The sequence below is a fragment of the Poecilia formosa genome, unplaced genomic scaffold (genome assembly GCF_000485575.1).
Source record: "Poecilia formosa unplaced genomic scaffold, Poecilia_formosa-5.1.2 Scaffold520, whole genome shotgun sequence".
Lineage (NCBI taxonomy): Eukaryota > Metazoa > Chordata > Actinopteri > Cyprinodontiformes > Poeciliidae > Poecilia > Poecilia formosa.
The window spans coordinates 118,426-143,101 of record NW_006800459.1 but is presented as its reverse complement, the minus strand read 5'-3'; the positions used below and the strand labels follow the sequence as shown (position 1 = coordinate 143,101).

The following is a 24,676-nucleotide window of genomic DNA, read 5'->3' as shown; positions in this document are numbered from 1 at the left end:
TCCTCGTCCCAAACCTTCCTGTGTTTCACATTCCAACAGTGAACAAGATTAAAAAAAACCAAAAACTTCTGATTGGACAGAGAAGATAGAAGCCTGGACCTCTCGACCAATGAGGAACCTAACGTGAGATTTGAGGTAAACAGTGTCTGTTTTGAGCTGCGGCTTAAAGCGTATAATCCTCACCTTAAAATAGATTTTCACTGTCACCGTATCGCACATCAATTTAAGACGGGACAGCCACGACTCGTCACGTTTCAGGGTGAAATGAAATGATTTTGAGAAAAACAGCTCCGTGTTTTTACTCAGGTGTTCTTTGTCTGATGTTCTGAAACATTTCCGCGTCACAAAAAGAAGCAAAAGCCGCAAGAACCCTGGAAGGAGGGCAACGCATTTCCCTGACACCAACACTGCAGTTCAGCTTGAGGTTTTGAATTTCAGCTTTGACTGAGCCGTTAGCCTGATGGTGACGCTAAACTCGGGCGACAAGACGAGATCTCACAAGACACTGGGAATGTTGGGGAACAGTTTAACAGGGACTCACCCCACACTGCCATGAACACGGCAAAGAAAACAGTCGCTCCATTGTCAAAGAGATGGGTGACCTAAAAATACAGACAGGGCTTTGTTATACTGTCAAACAAATGCATGAATGATCAGTTCTTCCTCAAACACTTGAAAGCACAATGGGTAGAATCACACTGCACCAATCTGATGGCTGAATAACTGATTAAAAACAATAAATATATTTGTTGTTGAGCCTATATGGCTATTTACTCATTAAATGCTACCTCAAAACAGGCTTAAATGATTAAACATTAAATGTATTATTATTATTATTATTATTATTATCATTATTATTTTTCTTTACATATCCTATCCAGTAGTACAATAGTAAGGAAGCAACATATGCAATAACAACTTCAGTATAAATGAAAAGCATAAACATTTAATTAAAATTAGGCCTGTCACAATAACAAATTTTACGGAACGATAAATTGTCAGAGACGTTGTTGCGATAAATGATAATATTGTTGTTTTGGGACCATTTTCAAGCAATATAATGGTAATGACATAATAATGGCAAGAACACGTTGTCAAATATCAATAAACTTTAAATTCTAATGAACATTTAACACTGGAAGTGGAAAACTTTTTAAATATCCAAACTAAACAAAAAAAAACAAAAAAAAGAATGATGAAGTCTTTGAAGTCTTTGTAAACAAAATTATCCTTAAAAAAAAAAAAAAAAAAAAACTAGTTGAGACCAAAGCACCAGACTGAAAACTTTAATCATCCGGTATTTAGTAGAAATAGAGAGAAAAGAGAAAAACGATGAATCGTGCAAATGGAAATGATTGAGTTCACTTCAATTTCTCATGTGTGAAATTGGTTTATTGCTTATTGCGACAGGCCTAGTTAAAGTACCACATGTATTCCTCTGGTTGTTGAGCGCACCTTTGCGTAGATGCAGCTGTCTGACAGCCTCAGGTAGGGGCAGTACTGGTCGCATATGGGACACATGATGGTGTCGGTGGCCTGGCAGATTTCTTTACTGGAGAAAAGCAACCACCAAATTAACCAGCATAAAACACAACCTCGTCCTTTACAATGGGGGCTTCATGTGTTTGACCACACATGGGAGGAGGAGGGGCTAAAAATGTACGTAGTAAAGTAGACGTGCAGCTGAAGTTGCAAGTGACTCTACAAAGTTTTAATTCAGGAAGAATCCACGTGAGCGGCGCTTTTAAGGTTTTATTTGTATGAAAATGTCAAAAAATAGGTTTTTTCTTTGTCTTGGTCTACCAACAAAAAAGTGAACAACTTACAAGGGTTAGTTACAAAAAAAAAAAGAGCAGAGTTTGAGTGTTTACCTGACCGCGCAGTGCTCCAGTGTGAAAACCCCGTAGAGAAACACAAAGAGGCCGACCACGGCGGCAGGGAACAGCATCCCCGTGTACCAGCCGAGCCAAGCGAAGTACAGACCGATCTTCTCGCCAAAATACCTCCTGAAGCAGCAGCAGAGGAAGTTAAGAAGTATGACGGTGCGTTAGGGCCACAGCAGGTCAGACAGAAAGAATGAGAGGGAAATTTCTGTCTAACATCTCAGGAATTTTGAAACAGCAAGGCATTTTCTGAGTTTGAAAAGTTGAAAATTTGCTACAAAAGAAATTTTCTAGAAAAAACACGGATTTTTTTTTTCCCTCTTTGAGTTTTAAAAGTAAAAAAGATAAAATGTTATTGTAATCCAGAAAACTCCCAAAAGTAAAAAAAAATGTTTGACTTGTGAAACTCAGACACTTTCAAGTTTTTTCTACAAAATTTACAAGAATTTCTGAGGTTTTTTTTCTTCTTTCCCAAACTATTTTTTGGACTTTTCAAACTCAAAAATTTCCAAGTTTTTTCTTGAAAATATCTGAGATTAATCTAAAAGATGTTTTATTTATTTTCAGCAAATGTGTTCCTCCTGTATTAGGGTTATATAGAATGGCCCAAATGGATTAAAGTATTGTTTGGATTTCATCAAATTTCAGTTATTGCACAGACCTGGGGTTAAGATTGAAAATTAGCCCAAATACAGGTTGCACTGCATTGTTGCATCTACAGCCAACTGTAATATTTTCTGTTAAATGCAATTTGAAACATAGCTGTCTGCTCACCTGATGAGGTCCAGCGGTTGGTACTTGTACCAGACCCCCCACCAGGCCCAGCATTCATACAGGAGGTGCCGATGGTTCTCTGCTCCGTGGGTCCGGATGGAGTTTTTGCTGTGGTAGCTGCCCTGGTGCGGTTCAAACACAAGAAAACCCTGAACATGCCGAATGGAGCAAACAGTGAAGATCTGAAAACAGGCGGTGGAGGTGAGCGACAACAAGAGCCGCAAAGGAAGGCGGATGTGATTACCTCATGAAGAGGGAACGCCGCATCGTACGAGTTATTGGTCAGAAGACGATTCAGTCCTGCAAAGTGAGAGGAAACAGATGGTAGGGATGTTAAGTTAGGCCTAGTATCCACGGAAACGTATGAGGAAGAACAAATTCCCACCAAATAAAAAAATATATATTCTAGAAAAAACGTGGAAATTTCTACATTTCAAAACTGGAAAATTTTCAACTTTGGAAAACTTTCAGAGTTTTAAAAGTAGAAAAAAAAAAGTTGACTTTTGAATATCCAGAGAAAACTCACCCATCTTGTTTTTCCCCTCCTCATATTTGACCCGTTGAAGGATGTGGTGGACGATCCGGCTTCTGGTGGCGTTGTTGAAAAACGTGTCTTTGTTGTGGATGATGAAACTGAAAGGAAAGGGGGAGTGAGAAACACATGTAAAAGATTTCAAAACCACAAGAGAAGAGATTAAGGTAAAATAAAAAAGTCTCACTGATGGATCCTTGATCGACTGAAGGGAGCCGTGAAGCTTTCGTTCTCCTCCAAGTAGGGCAGAGTGTCGTTGTCAAACTTCATAGGCTTGCGGGGAAGCCATCCACGAAACTTGTTGATGCGCTTCTCCATCCTGGAGGAGAGGTTTCGTTTAAAACTACCAGACTTATTGAGTTGAAATAACTTCCACACTAACCTGCTCAGAAACTTGTGTCGTCTGTGCATGTAAAAGATCTTCCTCCTGGCAAAGATTGACGATCAAAGGTTTAGAAAACGTTGAGCTCAGGGATAAAATGGTATTAAGTTCTGTAATTATGGACACATACCCCTACGGTATGTGACTGATGATGTGTATGAAAAAGCACACAACCTTTTTTATTCCTTGCTGAGATTTAATAATACTAAAAAAGATGCTAGCAAGAAAAGGAAGAAGGTAGCAAGAAAAAAAAAGGTTGTTGGCAAAAAAAGGAGGAAGCTAACCAGCTTGAGTACTGTAGGAGTGGCAGTATTATGTTGTCTGGGTGTTTTGCTGGACCACCCAATTCGATACCAAGTGACTTAAGGACAACAAAGTAAAATTTTGGACCCACCATCAGCCCAAATATTATGCTAATAGAAAATTTGGGGGCAGACTTAAACATGTGAACAAGGAGGCCTAAAAACCTGACTCAGTTTGTTTTGTAACCAAAGAAATCGATTTGAACAAAATGAGAAGTTCCATTAAAATCCCAAAAACAAGATTTTGAGGGCAAGCATTCACCGTGAAAAAAAATGACAAAAATTAAAAATCTGGATCAAAGAGCAGTTATAGTTTATCACATTAACATGGACGCCCCAGTGAAGATGTAAGCCAAATGCTGTTGTTTTTCACAGATGAATGACTGCACAAGTCTGAAAACTCTCACCTGAATGGCATGCGGATGTTCATGAGCTCCGCATAGCGGCACAGAACATCCCACGGCGCATGCAGCTTCAGGAAGATCACATCACTGTTTGTTAAAGAGGCCTGCGCAGAACAGCAAGCAAACACACACACACACACACACACACACACACAAAGCAAAACAGTTTCAGTAACCGCGGAGAGCTACTTTCCCTCAGGCCTCTTGGCATCAGCGTCCTTTACTCTCTGTACGTTCCAGCAGCGTGGGTGTTTCGTTTAAAGTATGACGATCTGCAAACGACTAGTAGGAGACCTAAAAATAACCGAATGACTCCGTGAAAGAAACACCCACGGCTGAGAGCTCAGAGAGTTTCATTGATCGTCCTCTAGATGCTCCAATCGCGACGCGGGTGCTGCTACATCAAAGACGGGCTTGAAAGATCAGAGATGATCCAGAAATTTCACAATTCCAAGAGACGACTTCACAGCAGCATCATCAAATCTCTTGATTTTGAGGTGGGAGTTAGAGTTCTTATCCTCGGATTTCAAAGCTGGCACTAAAGCACTGAGTGTTTTAAGATTTGCGTTGGTAAGACTGAATGTGTTACACAATTTCATAAGACCTTAATAAGATTCTGGGTGTGTAGGCGAAGATGGCAACCCGTCCCTCTCTACTAAGACCTGAAGAGAGAAACAGGCTAAAGTTCCTCTCTATGTCATGAAACAGACCAAGCTGTTTGATAAAACGCTACTCAGTTGCTATCAAAATAATTTTGTCTGGTAAAGAGTAACCACGCTCTAAAAACACAAAATCTTATCAAGTATTTTTGATCTACTTTCTAAAGCAAATATCTTAGTACACTTGAAATAAAACAAAACTAACTTATGAGTAACTTTTCAGCAAGATATAGGAGCCTGTTGTAAGTCATTAGTTCTGTAATATTGATGAAAAAGTACTAGTTATCAGTGAAATATTCTGCCAGCAGACATTTTAACAAGACGATTTAACTTATAATATTTGAAAAAATCTCTTGACTTCAAACAAGCTCCTATAACTTGCTAAAAAGTCACCTGTGAGTATATGAAAGTTTTTGCACTAGGATCTAGGGCTGGACAATAAATCAATAACAATATATATCGCGGTAAGACACGTGATCAATATCAATAAATTATATGTCTGATAGAATATTCAATATTCACAGCATTCTTAACCTCTGACAGCGAGCTAAGCTAGGTTGGAGGCATCTAGTAACTACCTCACTCTTTTGTTACCGAGTAACAACCTGTTGAGTAACTTGCGCAGCAACAGTTTCATGTTTCGCCACCATCCCCCTTAAACTTTAACTGCTATAGCACATCCAGGAGAACGTTTTATTTGTGTTATCCTTTTGCAGTATTATTGTCACAGCCTACAACAGTAATGGTGAATCCAGGGTACTTGCAGTTTTGAACAAGGTTTTTATAAATCTCACATTATGACCATGACCTCATCCTTAATACCTATTAGCAAGCTAAATATTTATGAAAAAGACACAACTCGCTAAGCTCTAGTCACGTGGCACATATGTATTTTGCTTCCCCTTACCTCCTTTTCCATGCGTAGCCCTTCGGCGCGGATGTTCCTCTCAAACATCTCCCTCTTCTCGGACTGGGAGCTGGACTTCCTGTAAACCAGGATGTAGTCTATGAGACTTTTTCCGTCGCCGAAGCAAAGTCCACTAGATTTGTTCCTCCTCTGTGGACAAACAGTCAGAGAGAAGATCAGAAAAGAAAGCACCTGAGTTACATCAAACTATTTACCTCACACCCGAACCTCAGATCTTCAGAACTGTTTTAATTGTTTAAAAACCTTAAAGAGGCAGTTTTATGTACTTTCCAGGCACATAGTGTCATTTTATAGCACAATCAAGTAACTATGTCACCTTCAGTTGCTATGAAAATGGTTTACTTTTTAGTGCAAATATGTTAGCATGCTTGAATTAAGACAAAACTGACTTACGACTAACTTCAGTAAGATATAGCAACCTGTTTTAAGACAATAGTTCCTTAATATTGATGAAAAGTACGAGTTCCACTGGCAGATTATTTCACTTATAATGACATTTTTCCATTATAAGTGAAACAATCTGCCAGTTGAACTCGTACTTTTCATCAATTATTGCCTTAAAACATCTATATCTATATCTATATCTTGCTGAAAATTTATATGTTAATTGGTCTAATTTCAAGTTTACTGGTATAGTCACAGTGAATCTAGACCAAAACACTTGGTAAAATTTTGTGTTTTTGCAGTGTAATAAGTGGGACAATTCCTGTTTTTAACAGATGACCAGGCTGGTTTGGATAGCATTTTTCTATTATTAAATCAAATAATCAATTGGACATTGCTTTTTGTGTTTTCTAGGTTTATCTTTTTCTTAGGTCTACCTCCGGGACGGCTGACTGCGACTTGCTGTTGTCGTCCAGGATACTGCTGTGAGTTCCCGGGTTCTGGAGGGTGGAGTCGTCGTCTCTGGACGGGGTGCTGATGCCGTCGGACCGTTCTTTCTGCAGCACCACCTGGACGTCCTTCACGGCTAACGCAAAGACGGGTGAGAAAATAAACTAAATTATCTGGAGAGAGAGAAAAAAATATTTAATTAAACTTGGCCCGTTGGAATTTTCGTTTTTCAAAGTCCCCACCCAGTGGAGGCACGTCGCCCTGAGTGCTGGAGTCCAGGGTTTCGGCCGACGACTCCTCCATGACGCCGTCCCTCTCTCGGTACAGGAACGCGAGGGGTCTGTCGACGGGCTGGTAGCCAGAGGCCGAGGGCCGCTGCAGCTCTCTGTGTCGGTGCGGGCTCTGCTGCTTGGGCTCAGATCCATGTAGAGATAAACTCACATCTGCAGAAACGCAGGGAAACTCACCCGTGAATTGTGTCTTTGCACACTTCACGGTGATGCAAAAGCAGCATGTCCACTCTGAGCTACAGTACCAAACTGAAACAGACGTTTTTTTTTTTTTTTTTTAGAGGGCTATGTGCTTCCTCTGTTGATATAAAGAGGTTTAGAGTGACAACACTACAATTATTTCTGCTTTAGGTTGAACTGTCCTAATGGTAAGGTTGACCAGTAAATCAATAACAGTATATATCGCAACTGACACGTGATCGATATCAATAGATAATAGGACTGAACTCTGAACCAGGACTGCATGGCATTCTGGGAGATGTATTCAAAGGGAAATGCTTTAGCTGCTCGACTTCATGCTAATGTTTGGGTGAATGTGTATTTGAAAGTTTTCAATAGTCCAGGTTTCAGAATTCCTAAGATTTTCCATAACATAATTCCACAAACACTAGCTGCACTTCCATTGACCATGAACTGTTGCAAATTGGACTTACAAAAAATAAAAAATAAAAATTACACACTAATTACAAAAAAAGTTTCTTAAGTTTCTTGGATGAGTGGGTTATTCGACTGTATCGAAGTTCGCGTCTTTCGCTGCAATGGAAACACTTTTTTCACATCACGAGTCACGTGATCAACAACTGGATGTTACTACTGACGAAAATGACAAAGTCAACAGGAAGTGTCAGGAGAAGGGCAGTATTAATTTTTTTATGAACTATAACATGGACAAACATATTCATGTGTGATTTCAGTTGTATTAGTTAATGGAAACACCACAATTACAAAATTATGTTTTTTTTATTTTTTACTGTATGGGAATATCTGCAAAGTTTTGAGCACATTAGTAATGGAAACACAGCTAGTGTTGCGATGAGGTTTCCCATAATGCTATGCAGTACTCCTGGTCCTAACCTGTTTGGCACCATAATTTTCAAAGAAGAAAAAAAGGAATCAGGAGCCAGTGTGTCATCTGTTATCATTCATAAGGCTTAACACTGAAAAAAGAAACATTAAAAGCTGCACCAGTCAATAAAACCACAAGATAACTGGGAATTTTTCTCAACTAGATTGACTCCTTTTTTTAACCTTTGGTCCTTAATGACTGCCTTCGTTTGTGACAGCAAATGTGACTCAGCTGAATTTTTCTGCTGAGGCATAGTAAGAAAGTGAGAGAGACAGAAGTGGGGGGGAAGCAGCTTTTAATCAGCTGCTGATGCTGTGAAACACCGGAGCCCATGGATGCAGCGAGCGGTAAGAGATCAAACTCCCAACAAGCAAAGTTACTGCTCAGCCAGTCGTCCTTAAAGGGTCCTCTATACTGGGTTTAAGTTCTTAAAATGGAAGCAAACTAAAGCTGCTGTCATACTAGCTGCATTTCCATTACAAATGTGTGCAAAACATCACACATGTGATGTTTTGCACACATGTGTGAGCAAAACACACACATGTGTGTCATCTATAGTCATCTATAGTCCTCTGATGTAAACAAAAAAGCAAAAAAAAAAAAAAAAAATTTCTCAACTGGTGTGTTTCCATCAATGAATAAGTCATCAATGAAAATAAGCTGCATTGTCGTCTTCCTACCACTTCCTGTTGACTTCTTCGCATTTTTCATCAGTAGCAGCATCTGGTTGTTGGTCATGTGACTTGTGTGATGCAAAAAAACTGTTTCCACTGTCGATTCGACCTAAAAACCATCTCATCCGAGCGGAAAAGCTTTTTAGCGAAAAATTTGAGTTTTTTGGGGGGGGTTTTTAATGTAGAAAATTTATTTTCGTAATTCCAATTTGTGTCAGTATTTAGGAACAAACTTAGCAAATTTGGATAGACAAGTTGGGCCTGAAACATCAGACTTCAATGCTTTACCAAATGTTCACTCTTTTTTTTGGCACTATTGTCTTAATTGGTGCTTTTTTGTCATCTTTTACCTACAATTTTTGATTTTGTGTGGAATTCTCCAACTGTTGCATAAAAATATCAGAAGCGCTCCACTGTTTTAGCTTTTTGACTTCACTTCCAGTATTTGATGCATTGGCGACCCCATTTCCTTAGTCGCTACAGAACGTCAACCTTGCTCTCATTAGTGGAAAGTAGAATTGCTTACTATAAATGTTAGCTGTCTGGGGACTAGGATGTTACAGATTAGCTTACGTCATGCTGCTGCGCCGACGGGTCACACCGTGACGGGTTAAACAATGCATCAATGAAACATGAACGGGTCCGGCGGTGCGTGTGTAACGCAAGCTACATCTGAGATCGCATGTTGAACTGATGGGAGCGCACATAAAAGAAAAGAGAAACTGACCTCATCCTCAGATCTCAGTTTCATCAGATACCCTTTCATCTGGCTATTGCTTTCTCCCTTTTATATCTCCAAAGCATTCCAACCGATCAAAATGCATTTATTCATACAAGGCTGAAATATTTAGACTGCTGGTGAGAGTCATTGACAGCCAGGCATCAGTGAAGAAACAGAACGAGCATCGGTTGCTTTCACTGATTCCATTCAATCATTTCTCAAACGATTAGTAGCTTCCAGGGTGGAAAGACAGAAAATAACAACCATAAACCAATGTTTTCACACTGTTGTACTGAATTAATTGCTGGTTCTTGGGTTATTTTTTACATACTCTCAGAATAAATTTCAAAACATTTTGATTGTCATATCCCAGGGTTGAAACCTAATAGGGAAAGGTATTGGTAGTTCAAACATATTTTGATCGCAGCATCAACTGAAAACTCATAAAAGAGAAGTGAAAATGAGAATGTTTTATAGAACTAAATGTTTTAGTTTTATAGAACTACATTACTTTTGGGGAATGCAGGAGTTGTTCCCTTGCCATGCACATGTTGCTTGGTCCTAACTTGTGAGTCTGGTGAATTAATTTATTCTGTCCAGAATACATTTTTCAATGAGCCTTGGGTTTCACCCAGATGCAACTTTGCAAACCTTTTTCTTGGCAACACCTCCACATGAGCAATCATTGTTCAGTTTTTTTTGTTTTCGCTAACATTTTTGGCATAAACTTCAGCATTTCTCAGGCTAACAGAAGCTTTTTGAGTCTAAGATGTGGCTCTTGGGATACGTCCAACTGGCATACTGTACCTTGTAAGTAGAAGAATAGATTTTTATTTGACATGGCAAATACATTTCTGTCTGAAGACTAAATTCTAAGATAAATCTACACCGACAAGCCACAAGACAACCTTGAGAGACTTGGAATCCTCCTGACATGTGGATGTGGGCTGAGGTATCTGTTTCCAGTATGTTAGCAGTATGTTGCAAAGTGGCACCTAAATGGATCGGACTTCTTTGCCGCAGTAAAGAAATCCAGGAATTTGGAAGGCCAGCCAACGTCCAAAAACTCAAGTACTCAGTTTTCTCAGTGACAAGGTGCAATATCTGGCTGAAAGAAGCTATAACCTTCAGGGTTATAGCTTTATAGCAGTGTACACAAGGTATGCTAGATGGAGGTGGGTCAAAGTAGCATCCAAACAGATGGAAGGACCCATAGTTTCTCAACAGAACTTTACCAGAGGCCTCATAACTTCTCCATTGACTTGCCTTCTCCAAACAACACATACACCATAATATACAAGAAAATTTATAGAAAAATGTGCTTCATCTGATCAGTCCACCATGGTTCTTGCTCAACCATGACCATGTTACCAGTTCACTGTTGCCAATTCCTTAGAATATTTCTGATAGATACTGACCACTCCAAACCAAAACTTTAGTTTTCGAGACACTGGGATCCAGAAATAGTCAAACTCACTCAAATATTCTAATTTTTTTTCCCTTTTTTAACATCAACAATGTTCCCTTGCTGCCTAATATCATCATTAGTCAAATCAGTAGGGTAGTAGGCTCAGCTCAACAGTTTTGTGTAAGAATCTTAAGTTTTTATAGCCTGTAGTTTATGACAAGGAATAAGAGCAGCATAAAGTAGGCTGTGATTGTATGTTAGTGTGTCAGATATATATTTAATGAGTGTATGGAATTTTATGGTGCTTTTCCAGTTTTGAGGCCGTGCCAGTGTTTCTGCCCTCTCAGGCCATACAAGGTATTTATACTCATAAACATTCCTGTGTGGGAGTTAGGCAGCTCAAGACGCCTCATTAATGCTACATCAAACACAATTTATCTTTTGTTTCAGTTTAAAATGATATTGCATGAATTTTTTTATTTTTTTTTTATTTACAGATCCCTGATGTCTTGTTCCACTTTAAGACAGTAGTTCTGCCTAAATATTAGTGAGGAAAATAGGCATGAGCAGTCCAAATATTCCACAGACGAAAATATCCACCCAAATAAATGAATAATTACGAGTAATAAAGAGGAATGAAATATGCATTTTAAACACTTTACAAAAAGGAGGTGAAGTATGTGTAGAAAGCCAAGAAAAGAGCTGAACTCTATTAGAATTATCAGTGAGTGGTTTCAATTCCATTTCACACTGCATGTTTAGAGGAATAGTTGCACTGCACAACACCCCAAACACAACATACCAACAGTGTGTTTAGGAGGAAGGAACATTATGGTATGAGGATACTGGAAAATATTAATATTGGATTCCAGAAGTTATGGACAGACACACTAAAACATGATGGGAATATGGATTTTTATGAAGAGACCAGCTGACCAAATGTGCTGGAACTCGACTTGGTTGCTAGGTGATGGGCTGGGTGAGGGTGGGGCCTGTTGATGTGATCTGTTGATTTGTGACTTCTTGAGGTTTTTGAAAGGGCACATTTTCCAGTCACCAAAAAACATTGACATATTGTCAAACAAAAACTAAACATCTTGTTGAGGGTTTTTTGTTTTTTCTTTTGGCTGTTTTTAGAAGCAACAGAAACCAAAATGGAAGTACAAAAAAGTGGAAATTATAAACTTTGCGTTATACGTCCCCTTTATGTATAATATTAAGCAAAAAACAAACAAAAAAGATATCTGTGGTATTTTTATTCAAAGAACTGTATAGTTTTGGAGAAAATGGTTGTATCTGTTCTACAGCCGCTTTTAGATCTGTGTCACAGAGGAAAACAGAGACAACAGTGTGCATGTGTGCATGCGTATGTGTGTGCGTGTGTGTGGTTTGCAGATCGGTGTCAGGAAAACCGTTTCCTCCATCTGGATGTGCCCATCATCGTCCTTGGATGTGTCTTTTATTCCCTGTCAGGGAATGATGGAGATTCCATTGCCGCACATCCAGCAGGACCCTCACTCACGCTCTCCGGCGTCAATGACATGACCTTTCTGAGTGTGTTCGGAGCAATGCATCATGCATGATGGAGAAGTGTATAAAAAAAAAACTAAAAGAGTTCACTGTCACAGCGACAGCGACTGAAGGTCATATGCTTGCATGGTCACGGGGGAGCCGAGTGTGAGGAATGAGCCGGGGGTAAAGGTGAGTGAGAGGAGGAGGACACAGCAACGCATGAAGGAGAGCACTGCAGCACTCTGAAGAACAAGCTGCCTTCGCTTCAAGACAACTTGACAACACTCACCGTGTGGAGGTGGGCAGAGACAGAGGCAGCTTCACCCCTCAGAGCGGAGGAGAGAGGGGACAGCGGGGCTGGGGATGGAAGGGGGGGGCTTCCCAGCTGAGCTGAAGCAAATGTCAAAACAGCCAGAAGGACTCCTCCACATATAAACATGCAAACACGCACGCTTGCACACACACTCGGTCAGCCCGCGTTTTCCCTCCAGCGCCGGCGAACGGCCTCGCCGAGGGACACAAACAAACAAACACGGCGTCCCACGAGGGAAAGCGGCATCTCCCCTCCCCCCTATACACTTTTTACCCCATCACCGTAGCGACCAAGTCAACATCCCAGACGCGCAGGGATGCACGCGCGCGCTCTGGCCGCTCTGGCATGGAGAGGCTGGCATTCAAAATATCCTCAAAGAAAGAAGAAGGAACGCTCAAGCATGAGCAGGATGTTTACAGTGTCAGGGAGAGAGAGATGTAGTGAGGGTGTGTGTGTGTGTGTGTGTGTGTATGGCGCTCATCGGCTTCTTCAACGCCAGCCAATCAGATGTCAGGCTTGCTCTGACAGCGGGCCAATGGGAAGAGAGTGCTGGATGTGGCAGTGTTGCGGCAGCACAGCACAATGACAGTTGGCACCGATTACAGTGTCAGCAGGTAGCTTCCATGGAGACTCAAGGGCAAAAATCGCCACGGAAACAAGGGGCCGGGTCAACATTAAAAATGTTAATACAAATTAAAAGATGAGATAATGTTATTGCCGTATTACTCCCGATTTGTTCTTTTTTCCTATCCCCCCCATCATATCACATAAATTTACATCATTTACAAGGAGTTTTCATTATTGAAAGATCTGCAGTTGTTATGAAACATTAATGTTTAGACTTTTAGCTTCAGTTATTTTCCGTCTTGATCATTTCTTTATAGTTTCTTTCCTTATATTTTGCCATTTTTGTTAATTCCTGGTGTCAGTCCAATGAGTCCCATTATTTGTGTTCTGGATTTGTTTCCTTACATTAGTATTTCCGTTTACTGTTTTATTAGTTTCAGGTTTTCTTTCCCCCTTCTGATTCTTTTAGCTTTGATTATTTTCCACCTCACCATCAGCCTACCTGGTCCATTCCCCAGCTACATCCACTCACCTGTAATTAGCTCCTCTGTCATTTCCACTCCCTTCTCGGTATATTTAAGCTTTCCAGTTACATTTTTTATCACTTCCATTGCTATCCACCGAACTGCCTGCACTCTAGTAGTTGCTCCAGTTTTTGTGTCTCCTGTTAGTTTTTGCTATCTGTTGTTTTGATTATTATTTTCATTATACTTCCTGCTCTACAAATTCCTCTGCACCTGGGTCTCCCTTTATGCCTCATTAGGACAGAATTATCACAAAATCCCTAATGTATGACCTGCTGTAGACATGAAGTACACTCTCAAAAAGCAATAACACAGTTACCTGCCAAGGTAACTTTGTTGCCTTCAAAGGTAATTTAGGTAACTCTAAGTAATGGAGTCTCGAAAATAATTTAGGTCATTTGAGAGTAATTCGAGGTAGATCAAGGACTGATCCGTGAGGTCTCAAAGAACCCAAAGCAACATCTGAAGCCCTGTAGAGCACAGGTAAGGTAAAGCGGCTTGCATAGGAGAGTTCCAATGAGAAAACCTCTTTCTGACCAAATCCAACACAAAAGCCAGTCTCTCATTTGCCAAAAAAAAAAAATACCTTCAAGATCCATAATACTTTCTGGAAAAGGATTGATGAGACAAAAATGTAATATTTCTGAATGTTTTTGTCTCATAACACCTGGCATATGATGAACACAAAAAAGAGTCAAAGACGGTGGTGGTGGTGGTGGTGGTACGGCGGTCTTAAGCTTCTTTGTTGCTTCACGACCTGGAGGACTTGACATAATTGTTGGAAATCTTTTTCAAAATTGGCGAGTTTCCAATAAGCAAATTTATTTTCAAAATGTCCAATTGCGCAATTGTATGGCCAATGGAAACGCAACCACTTGGGTCATGTAAAGAGCGATATCAATAAATGATTGATAAACGATTGCCCAGAACTTGGCTCCTTCCATTTTGCTCTAATATGAAAAGCGTTCCTGTCCCATCTGAAAAAAATCTCCACAGCAAAATTCTACTGACACCAAATTTTAAGATAATGAAGGTATATTCATTTTTTTGTACAGTTTTAGTGTTTTCCAGTGGATTAACCATTTTGAACGTAGGCAGAAAGTTTAGTCTTGGTCTCTTGTGAACATAGCAACGTCTCCTACATGTTTGCCGTGTTTTCCACATGGTTTGTGTCAAACTTTGAATGGGAGTTTTAAGGACTTTGAAAAGCTTCTTTATGGAAGCTGGTCTTCCATAAAGACCAGCTCTCTCAAGTGTATGGCCTTCAGCTAAGGTAGAGAGAGTGGTTTTGGACTCAACTAGACCGGATTTCAAGCGTCTCATCCACCACATTGTCTAACCTACTTGTGCTGCTGTCGCACAGCGTCTCCTGACTGGCGCTGCAGGTGGGCAGCGGGTTGATGGAGAGCGACGCCGGGCAGGACACCGGCTCGGCATGCTCGCCAATGGGTGGGGCCGCCGAAGCCTCGGAGCGAACGCCATCTGGACTGTAGAGATTCTGGCTGCTCGATTGGACAGGACTCTTCCAATGGGAAAAGCCGATCGCCACCTGACCCCCGAGTTCAAACCCTGTCAAAAAAAAAGAAAAACAAATGGCAAACAAACAAACAAACAAAAAACAATCAACACTCAGAATGAGAACATCTGTGAAGAGAGTTTTAGTAAAACAACACTGCCATCTAGTGGTGTCAGAAAATAACATGCCCATCTGTGCTTTGTCTTTTTCTGCTTAAATGTCAAGTTACACACTCCAAAGCAAAAATGAAGTAGTAAGAACATTTTTTTTTCTAAGTACAGATATGTGGAAATAATTATTTTAACTGCATTCTGAATGACTAATCATTAACGGCAGATGTTCCAGTGCTGGTTCATCAGAGTGAAAAGCTGGAAGCCTCTGCCAGCCAGCCTTTTTATCTGCTGTCCTCTCCGCTTTGTGAAGACGTGCAGACTGCTGATCCAGCTCGGCTTGCCTCCGGCCTTCGATTTCCCCTCCGCAGGCTTTTCCTTCACTTTTACAAGGTCTCTAAGACTGGTGACCCGGAGCAGCTGGGCTTTCTGCTGCCAGCCACTTCAGATCTGTCTTTTAGAGGTGGAAGGGTCCAACATGAACCTCTCGCCCTTTTATGACAGCGAAAACACAACCAGACAGCCGAAACAGAGAGGAATCTGCTGCTAAAAGTATTTTAGCAATACAGAACAATAAAGTGGACATCCAGAGTAGTTACCCATTAGACTGATTGCAACAGTAAAACTATTGCATTTACTGTGAGTTAAATCCCCGTTTTAAACAGGAGAAAAAGAGATGCACTAAAATTCACTCTAAACAAGAAGCATTGACAAGACACTTCCTGTTTTATTTCCAAAATTATTTCTTTGCTAAATAGTACTATGATTTGTGACTGCTTTCTTTAAATTCAAAAGTTTTCATACAAAACAATTACTGTACCTCTAAACATTTTCAGAATGACCATACTTTGGTTTTGAAAGCCAAATAAATTAGTTACTGCTCCATTTCGAGTCAAATAAAAAAAGAATGCATATTATACCCCTTGAGGATGCAGTACATAACTTTTACAAAAATATGTGTTCTTCATAACTCATCATGTCATGACAATATGGGATAAGACAGTTAATCTGTGGAAAAAAAATCTAACTCCTCCACCTCCTCCCAGAGCTAACTATGAAGGTCTACTAACAACCTGTCAAAAACAATCAGAGCCAGGAGGAGGGTCTTAACGCTGTCAATCATCCTCCTGTACAATGCTCATTGTGTTAATGGTGGAAAAACAACTTATTGTTACAGAAAAACTGTTTATCCACCATCATCAGTGGCAGTGCTAACTAGTATTAGCATTTGTGACAGGCTATGTTCTGGTGAACCAGTTGTAGTGCAGCATAGAGCAGGTGGGAGGGGCTGAGAATGAGAGTGATTGACAGCACTAAGACCCTACTCCTGGCTCTGATTGGTTGTTTCTGACTTTCTGGTGTATTTCTGAAGTTAGTACTGGGATAACTGGGGGAAAGCATAGGAGATAAAAAAAAAAAATTCACAGATTACATTATTCTGCTCCCACATAATTATAATTTTAAAATATGAAAAGAAAACAAATACATTTTTTTAAATAAAAGTTGTAAACAAAGGAACAAAAAAGAAAATATATATACATCCAGTTATGTTGTGTGGATGTGTTGCTGCAGGAGGCACTGGTGCACTTCACAAAATAGATGAAATCATGAAGAAAGAGCATTCTGATGAAATAATAAACCAACATCTCAAGCTAGTTGGAACCAAAGTTCGGTTTACATTCCAACAATGTAAATGACACCAGCAAGTTAGTAGCAAAGAGGCTTAAGAACAACAAAGCCAATTGCTGTCCTTAAGCAATTCTACAAAGGAAATGTATGCAAATTTAAATCAAAATATTCTTACTCTGTCAATATTTTAACCCATTTTCTGAATATGGGTCATTCTGGTCATCCTAAGAGAAGAACAACAGGATAAGTTTACCATGATTTAATTTCTGATTGTGAGAAAAAGATGTTATGCGTCTTTTCATCCATCCCATGATAGATGTAGTTGTTTTGAGTAACATGAGAATAATAATCTTGTCGTTTGGTAACTTATCTCTAAGGACACAGTTCCTTCTATTACACTGAATCTGCATAATGTTGTGCATCATCGATGTTCTACAGCAGCTCTGAAAGGACAAACCAATCACCGGATCTAACGGCACTGTTTAATGCTTTTTTGTTAACAGACTCCATAATTTTCCCTTCAAATTTAGATATTGCAATGCGGAGTTAAGGGGTGCAGTTTCAAACAGCACCTATGGATGGTGCTAAATCTTGCAAACTGCTCCTTTAACCCTGAAAGACTTGGACATAAAAAAATTTAACCTTTCTAAATGGTTTTGTAGGAGCATTTTGATGATGAAAATATGTTCTCAGGTTTTTGTCTTGCTTTGTTTCTGTAATATTTTATGAAAGTGCTGTATTAAATATAAAATTGTTTAGAATTTTGGATAATGCTAACCATTGCTAGTATATTTCTAACCTTAATGTTTTTGTTTCTTGTGGGGACTTTACATTGACTTCCATTCATTTTTTAAAGACTAATCCTTATCCCAACCCTAACCATAACATACCTAATCCCTAGCCCAAAAACAGCATTTCCCCTCATGGGGACCAGGATTCAATCCCTACAAGAAGCAGTGGTCCCCACAACCCCACAATGTAGACAGAAATAGATTCCCACAAGGATATAAAAATGTGGTACACACACACAGGGTGGATATGTGTGTTTATGTAAAACAGAAAGCCCAGCAGATTTTGGAACAACTACACACTTCCTAATCAATAGAAGAGTGGGATGCCTGGTAGTCCCTGGACCTCTCAGATCACAACTTGGCTCTACATTTACCACAGGGATTTATTCCAAGGACGGACATGTGGGTCATACTCAGCAGCTCTCAAAGGTCTACACAGCCCCTCTGAACATGATAAATCACATTTAATGTACCACACAATACAATCTGAACAATTCAAGTGAAAAACAATCAGTCTGATAGAAGGAAGACTCTTAATGATGGTATATTATGGACATTGTAGATATTTATAAAACTCAGAAATTTTTTAATTAATCTCAGAAATTATCTAGAAAACACAAGGAAATTTCTAAAAACCACAAATAAATTTTTAAACACCAAAAGTAAAAAAGGAAAACCTAGAAAAATCCCAGAAATTTCCAAGCGTTTTCTAGAAAATTTCTGAGCTTAATTTCAATATTTCAATTTTTTGGGGTCAAATTTACTTTTTTTTCTGTCTGCAATAGCCTTAATATGCCACCATGGATTGTATGGCGACACACTATGTGCTATAATGCAGTTGTTTTCACACCCTTGTATTGTTGAAGCATCTTTTGAGTGAATCACATCACTTCACCTGTGTATATTTTGTTGAATTGCCTTTTTTGGATTGTAGAAGTTCTCATTCTGGCAACCCCACAGTCTTAATCTCTATTGAACAAAGAAAAAACATCAAAGATCTGTCTTTCTAGATATTCCAACCTTGTGAAAGATAATAGAAGACTAAGTGCTGTCCAGTCAGGGCAAATAGAGGTTAAGAGAAGTACTAATATCAGGGCTGATTTCATTTAAAAAGGTATTTCATAGTATGAGATATTTTTTTCGCCAAGCATAATACAGCTAATCAAATGAGGATGGACTTTAACTTATTTTTTGCATCATATGTTGATGCACTAAAAGCTGGATTTATTTCGAGGCATTTTACAAATCATCATGCCAGAGATGCCAATAAATTCAATAAGTTAAAAATAGCACAAGGAAACCTTCTGTTTCTGCTTACTATACAGTTCTAGAGTTCAAAATGTACAGATAAAAAGGCGATTTTCATCCAGAGCTCGTATTACTGCCCTCTGTGGATAGGGGATGCAAGGAGCAGGAATGGCTGGATAAATGATACCCTGGCCTCAGATGTACAGTTGGATCAGTTACTGATGCAGAGTCTGAGGTTCTGCTGTTTTGTGGACCGTTTACCCTTTAGTAAAACATGTTAGTTGTCATTATGTGTGAAAATGTAGTTGAGTTTAGATTGAACCAGCTAGCTTTAAACTAAGGAACATTCTGCAATCTGATTCGAGTGTCTATCTATCTATCTATCTATCTATCTATCTATCTATCTATCTATCTATCTATCTATCTATCTATCTATCTATCTTCCATCAATACATTCATTTAACCATCCATCCAGCCATCCGTTTAGCCATCAATTCATCCATCTGATTATCTGCTTATAATGTGACCTGGATAAACATATAACTGTCTTTTCCTGTTCTATAATCATATTGTAGTCTTAAAATATTACAAATTTTCCAAAAATTATGTGAACTCTGGAAAACTAAAACTGGAGACACATAGAACAGATGCAACAACGTGGCTTGGGCATTCTGTAACGTAACTGTAAAACAGCCATTGATTCAATTAAGATCAGATTTTTCAATGTCATTAATGAGCAGTGTGAGCCGCTGATTCGAAAGAAAAAAAAATCTACCATAGTCAAAGGAAACAGCAGTGAGGGAGGAGGAGCGGCTGTAACCTACACCTGGCATGTATCCCAACGACCTCCAAAACTTGCAAAGCGTGGACGTAGTGTGTTCTAAACAATATCTGTGTTGCAGTCATCAGGAAACAAAAGAAAAAAGAAAAAAAAGTGCCCTCCTGGCTCTAAGAGGAGAGCAAGGCCCAGATATGTTCCTCACATCCTCAAAGCCAAATGCAGTGAACGCACCAAACACAGGTGCAGGTATGTGGGGCGCCCAGTAACAGGTCTGGGCTGGAGAGAACTGCTGAGGGGAACATCTGCGGATTAATACTATAATAAGGTCCTCAAAAAACAATACAATAATTTCTTGTAATTTGAGTGCAAATGGTTTCATATCGACTGTTAAGTGAAGTGCTTTGCATAATTATTTCTATCACTTTTTCATGGGTTGCATTTGGATTCAGAGCCAAAAGTATGGAGAAACAAGTTTAACCTTGTGGTTAAACCAACTCTGATCTTGTTAGTGACTAACTCAGATTAGATAAAGAGCATCTGTCAACATCTGGTTTTAAGCTTTAGGTCACTGGTGTCCAAACTTTTTGCAGCAAAGATGGCTAATTTAAACTACGGGTGGCATCAAATTCCTTAAATTAAAAATGCAAAAAATCAGTTTGTGATTTTTTTTTAACCTGCTCAACAATTTTTTTTTTTTTTTAATGAAATCTGCTTATCACCTATTTCAAAAAGATGTGGTCAGAGTTTCAAAGCGTTTGATTATGCAAAAAAGTTGAAACTGATGCACATAACCTTTGCAAAAAAAATAAAAAAATAGAGTTAGTATGTAAAGTGCAAATAACATTTTTGAGTGAATTCTTGAAATATCACCCTTAATAATAATAATAATAATAATAATAATAATAACAGTAAATCATGTCCTAAAGACTTTTCAAAGTGAAAAAGAATTCCATATTGTTCCGTCAAGCTAACATGAACTTCTTAAACAGTGGGAGTAAATTCTATGGAAAATCTCACAATAGTTTTTGCAAAAATAAAAAAAAATCTAAAAATAAAAGCAAATGTTACCATTTCACACATGCTTTCAAGTTTCAGGGTTGGCTTTCAAGAGAAGTCGTGAAAAAGGAAGTTAAATTTGAAGCTGGGACAAAGGGATTGGTCAGAATTCAGCCAAGTCGCACTGATTGGTCAGAGAAGAAGGACTTTTTTTTTAACTTTATTCAGACAAGTTTTCTCTCGTTTATAATAGAAACCTATTTTGATAAAACAAACAAAGCAAAATTACAAACAGCAACAAAATTGATTCAAGTAAGCTAATAAAATATGAACTAAAAAAATTAGTTTATGTAATTGGTCAGATTTGCGGAACAGTCGCGATAACTGGTGAAAATTGGAAATTTGAGTATGATGAGTAAATTCGCATTGATTAATGGTTCATATCGCAACTTCCTGGAGTGAATTATTAATTTTTAACAAACCTCTGATGCCTTCGCAGAGCATCAGCTTGTTTACCAATAAAGTGAAAGAAAGTAGCCACCCTGGAAAATTCATCGGGGCAAAAGTGATTCTGGCTTTACGGGGACAGAATGTTCAGCCTTTAAATCAAATACATTTTTGTAATTTATGTGATTGGTTGAAGTTTTTTCTTTTCTTTTTGCAACAAAGGAAAACATCAGCCAAAAACAAATCCACTTGCAATCCGCACAGGGACCCACATAGTAAAATTGAAAAAGATCAATCTAAACTGAAGCCCATTTGAGTTGTTGTAAAGTGCTGCCAACATGTCAGCAACATAATGTAAATCATTTTTATATCGTCCTTCACCAAATCTTTGCCCAAAGGGGGGGAAACACTGACTCTGAGCTGCAGGACTGCAGTAAATCCCGATGACAATAAAGAACCCGCAGGATTAGAATCGATTAGAACTTTTAAGAACCTGCAGTGATGCTGACTGGTGCTGACTTCTTTAAGACAAAAGCAGTGGCTTTTAAATAACAGCCAGCTCTTTTTGATGTCAGAGAGTAGTCTATAGAGCGTTGTCTTTGAAAACCCAACAGAGTGTAGCTCAACGCTCCAAAGCTCTCCCTGAGCGCTTCATTAGGCTTTAAAGAAGAACTCAGAGGAAAGAGAGGAGGAAAGCAAACTGCTAGATGTTTTCTTAATTTGATGCTGAAACGTGTCTATTGTCTCGTGTGGCTCAAGTAGTAGTGGCTAAAGTGGCCGACTTTGGCGAAAGTACCAACAGAGTCAACAGTGCTGTTGACAAGAAGACTAAATAGAGATTTCTCCTGCTTTGCTCTTTTGTCAAGTTTTATTGTTTCAGAACTAATTTTAAAAAAGTTAAAACGCAATTTCAAAAAGCAGTTTTTAACTTAATTATTTTATTTTTTTACTAAAGGGAGAGAGAAAAAAAACTATTCCAACAAATGTGCCTCCATTGTTAACCCTTGTGTCCAGAAATGGGGTCCAACCGACCTCACAAACGTATTTTTGGATAGGAGAAATGTAGTTTTGACTAGTGAAAACTAAATTGTAGATATCTTAAAAGCAAATAATGACTAGACAAAACTAAAGATATCTTAAATTGTAATTTTGACTAGATATCTCTAAATGAATTTGAGATATATTGAATTACACAGCTTTTCTATTTAAGATATCTTAAATTGACATTCTGACTAGTCAGAATGGCATTACTATATCTTGAATTAGTATTCTGTCTAGTCAAATCATCCCTGACTTATGTAGCAATTGTAAAGTTTAATAAAACAATTTAAAAAATAGAGAAAATGAAAAAAGATGTTTGAAAATGCACCACTTTCATGTTGAAAATGGTTTGACAATAGCAATTTTAGCTTTTCAAAACAGTTTTTAAGTGCATTTGGTTCGTCAAAAATGAATAAACAGGAAATTCTTTGCAGATATCAGAAACAGTCTTAAAGTTTATGAAGTTTTGCTATCTCTGCATTTCCAACAATGTCGAGCTCTTTCTAATTTCTGACAATTTTGTGCAGGAAACATAAAATTCTGCAGCCAACTGTTTGCAGCAACTGTTAATGAATGACATGGAAGCCGTGTCATTCATTAATAATGACGTGGCTTCCATGTCATTCTTAATTCAGATATCTAAAATTATAATTTTGACTAGTATTAAGGAAGAAAAATTCTAAATTGGTTAACTTTGGAAAAAGTCTGGCTCTCTCTTCCTCTGGGTCCCAGGTCCTCTCGGCGGGCCGCGTGTAGCCACAAGGAAAACAACAATGCGTGTTGACGTCACAGAATTACAGAGTTTAATCCAATATAAGACAGTGTATAAACTTACACCAGAAACTGCAGAACAACGGAGACATACATTCATTTACCTGACAGACTTGGAAAAGAAGGAAAGAAAGAAAAGCAAGACGTGCAAAGACATCTTTGGAGAGTTGCAAGATCAAAATCTGATTTGTTACTTCAGTGTAGAAAGTTTTATCTTCTTTTCTTTAATTTATTCAAACAAGGCGTATCTTTGCTCATCCAATCCAGAAGCTATCTCTGACCCCTTATCTGAAGCCTAAAACCCCTGCAGTGTTTACGGCCTTTCACAAATGAGTGCGAAAAGCCAGAACCTCCCCTGTACTGCTCTCCACACAGACAAAAGGCAGTTCAAACGATCCTAGCAAACCATCTGCTGTAACTACAGGTAACATAAAGGTCAAAAAGTCAGAATACATTACTAATTTCAAAACCACAATTAGGCCATTTGAATCAAGACATGTTAAGTTTTAAAACTAGCTTATTTTAAATTTATTTTCTCAACACTAGTCATAATTGTTTTGAAAGATATCTTTAACTGTAATTACGAATATGTGTCCCGTCAAATGTCATTTGAGATATCTTGAAAGGAATTTTGACTTGTAAAAATGTAATTAAAGATATCTTAAATTATTATTCTTACTAGTCAGAATGTAAATACAGATATCTTAAATTACCATTCTGGATAGTCAAAATGTAGTTTTGTCTAGTCAAAATGCATTTTTAGATATTTGGAATGTAATTACGGATAGTCAGACGAAACCGAATTTATGTTAAAACGGCTTGCCATCCGACGTTTGCTTCAGTCCTCGCACGCACAAGGGTTAAACCTACGAAGCCAGGAAATCAGTTTCCCTATTTTTTTTTTCTAGAAAAATTCTGAGATTAATCTGGAACTTTTTTTCTAAAATTTTTTCAGCTTTTTAAACTCAGAAATTCCCACGTTTTTCTAGAAAATGTCTTAGATTAACCTAAACATTTCTGAGATTTTTGGCGAAAATGTACTCCTTTTTTATATAATGGTTCAAATACGCCGTTGTATGGTCATAACAGGGTTAAACTTTTACGAGCACTCTTACAAGCGATGACGTCACCTACTTCCAGAACTTCCGTGTTGACAGTCGGAGCGTCCGGACTGCAGGAGCGGATGTATTTTACTCGATTGGATTTTTTTTTATTTATTTATTTATTTATTTATATTTTAACGATCCCACGAAAGATGTAGCTACCCACCGGAACAGAGGTCCGCCAAAGAAGCACGAGGGGTCACTGCTCCTATGTCCCTGACCGGTTAGAAAGGAGACCGCCATCTTTACAAACAGGTGAGTTAGTCCAGTCGTAATCAGGGCTTGTATGGCAGGCCGTCTTAATATAAAATAGGGTTCACCGCACTTACATTCCAGATATCTTAAATTAGTTTGTGACTAGAGGACGTAGACGTATTAATAAATTAAGATATCTCCAGGGGCGGATCTACTGGGGTGGCAGTTGCCACCCCACACGAGAGCCTTGCCACCCCTGTTGCCACCCCAGCTAG

At 38.7% G+C, this 24,676-nt stretch overlaps 2 protein-coding genes across 4 annotated transcripts in view; one reads left to right on the top strand and one right to left on the bottom strand.

Moving 5' to 3' along the window:
- LOC103129149 (anoctamin-4) overlaps positions 1–24,676 on the bottom strand; it is a 47,736-nt gene that overhangs the window by 14,594 nt on the left and 8,466 nt on the right. For 2 of the 3 annotated variants that reach the window (XM_007540128.2, XM_016664858.1), the window contains exons 3-15: positions 15,118–15,342; positions 6,941–7,141; positions 6,686–6,834; positions 5,844–5,993; positions 4,281–4,381; positions 3,572–3,616; positions 3,377–3,508; positions 3,184–3,290; positions 2,902–2,957; positions 2,658–2,779; positions 1,872–2,006; positions 1,456–1,552; positions 542–602 (exon numbers count right to left, since the gene is read on the bottom strand). In XM_007540128.2, the coding sequence (XP_007540190.1) occupies positions 542–602; positions 1,456–1,552; positions 1,872–2,006; positions 2,658–2,779; positions 2,902–2,957; positions 3,184–3,290; positions 3,377–3,508; positions 3,572–3,616; positions 4,281–4,381; positions 5,844–5,993; positions 6,686–6,834; positions 6,941–7,141; positions 15,118–15,342 (1,581 nt within the window). Of the gene's footprint in view, positions 1–541; positions 603–1,455; positions 1,553–1,871; positions 2,007–2,657; positions 2,780–2,901; positions 2,958–3,183; positions 3,291–3,376; positions 3,509–3,571; positions 3,617–4,280; positions 4,382–5,843; positions 5,994–6,685; positions 6,835–6,940; positions 7,142–12,658; positions 13,356–15,117; positions 15,343–24,676 lie in introns of those variants that run through there. The other variant, XM_007540129.2, reaches the window with a different exon arrangement.
- The window catches only part of LOC103129150 (NXPE family member 3-like), an 18,616-nt gene continuing 18,180 nt past the window's right edge, over positions 24,241–24,676 (top strand). Inside the window, exon 1 of the mRNA XM_007540131.2 lies at positions 24,241–24,461. The gene's annotated coding sequence lies outside the window, so the exon portion shown is untranslated. The remainder of the gene's footprint in view (positions 24,462–24,676) is intronic.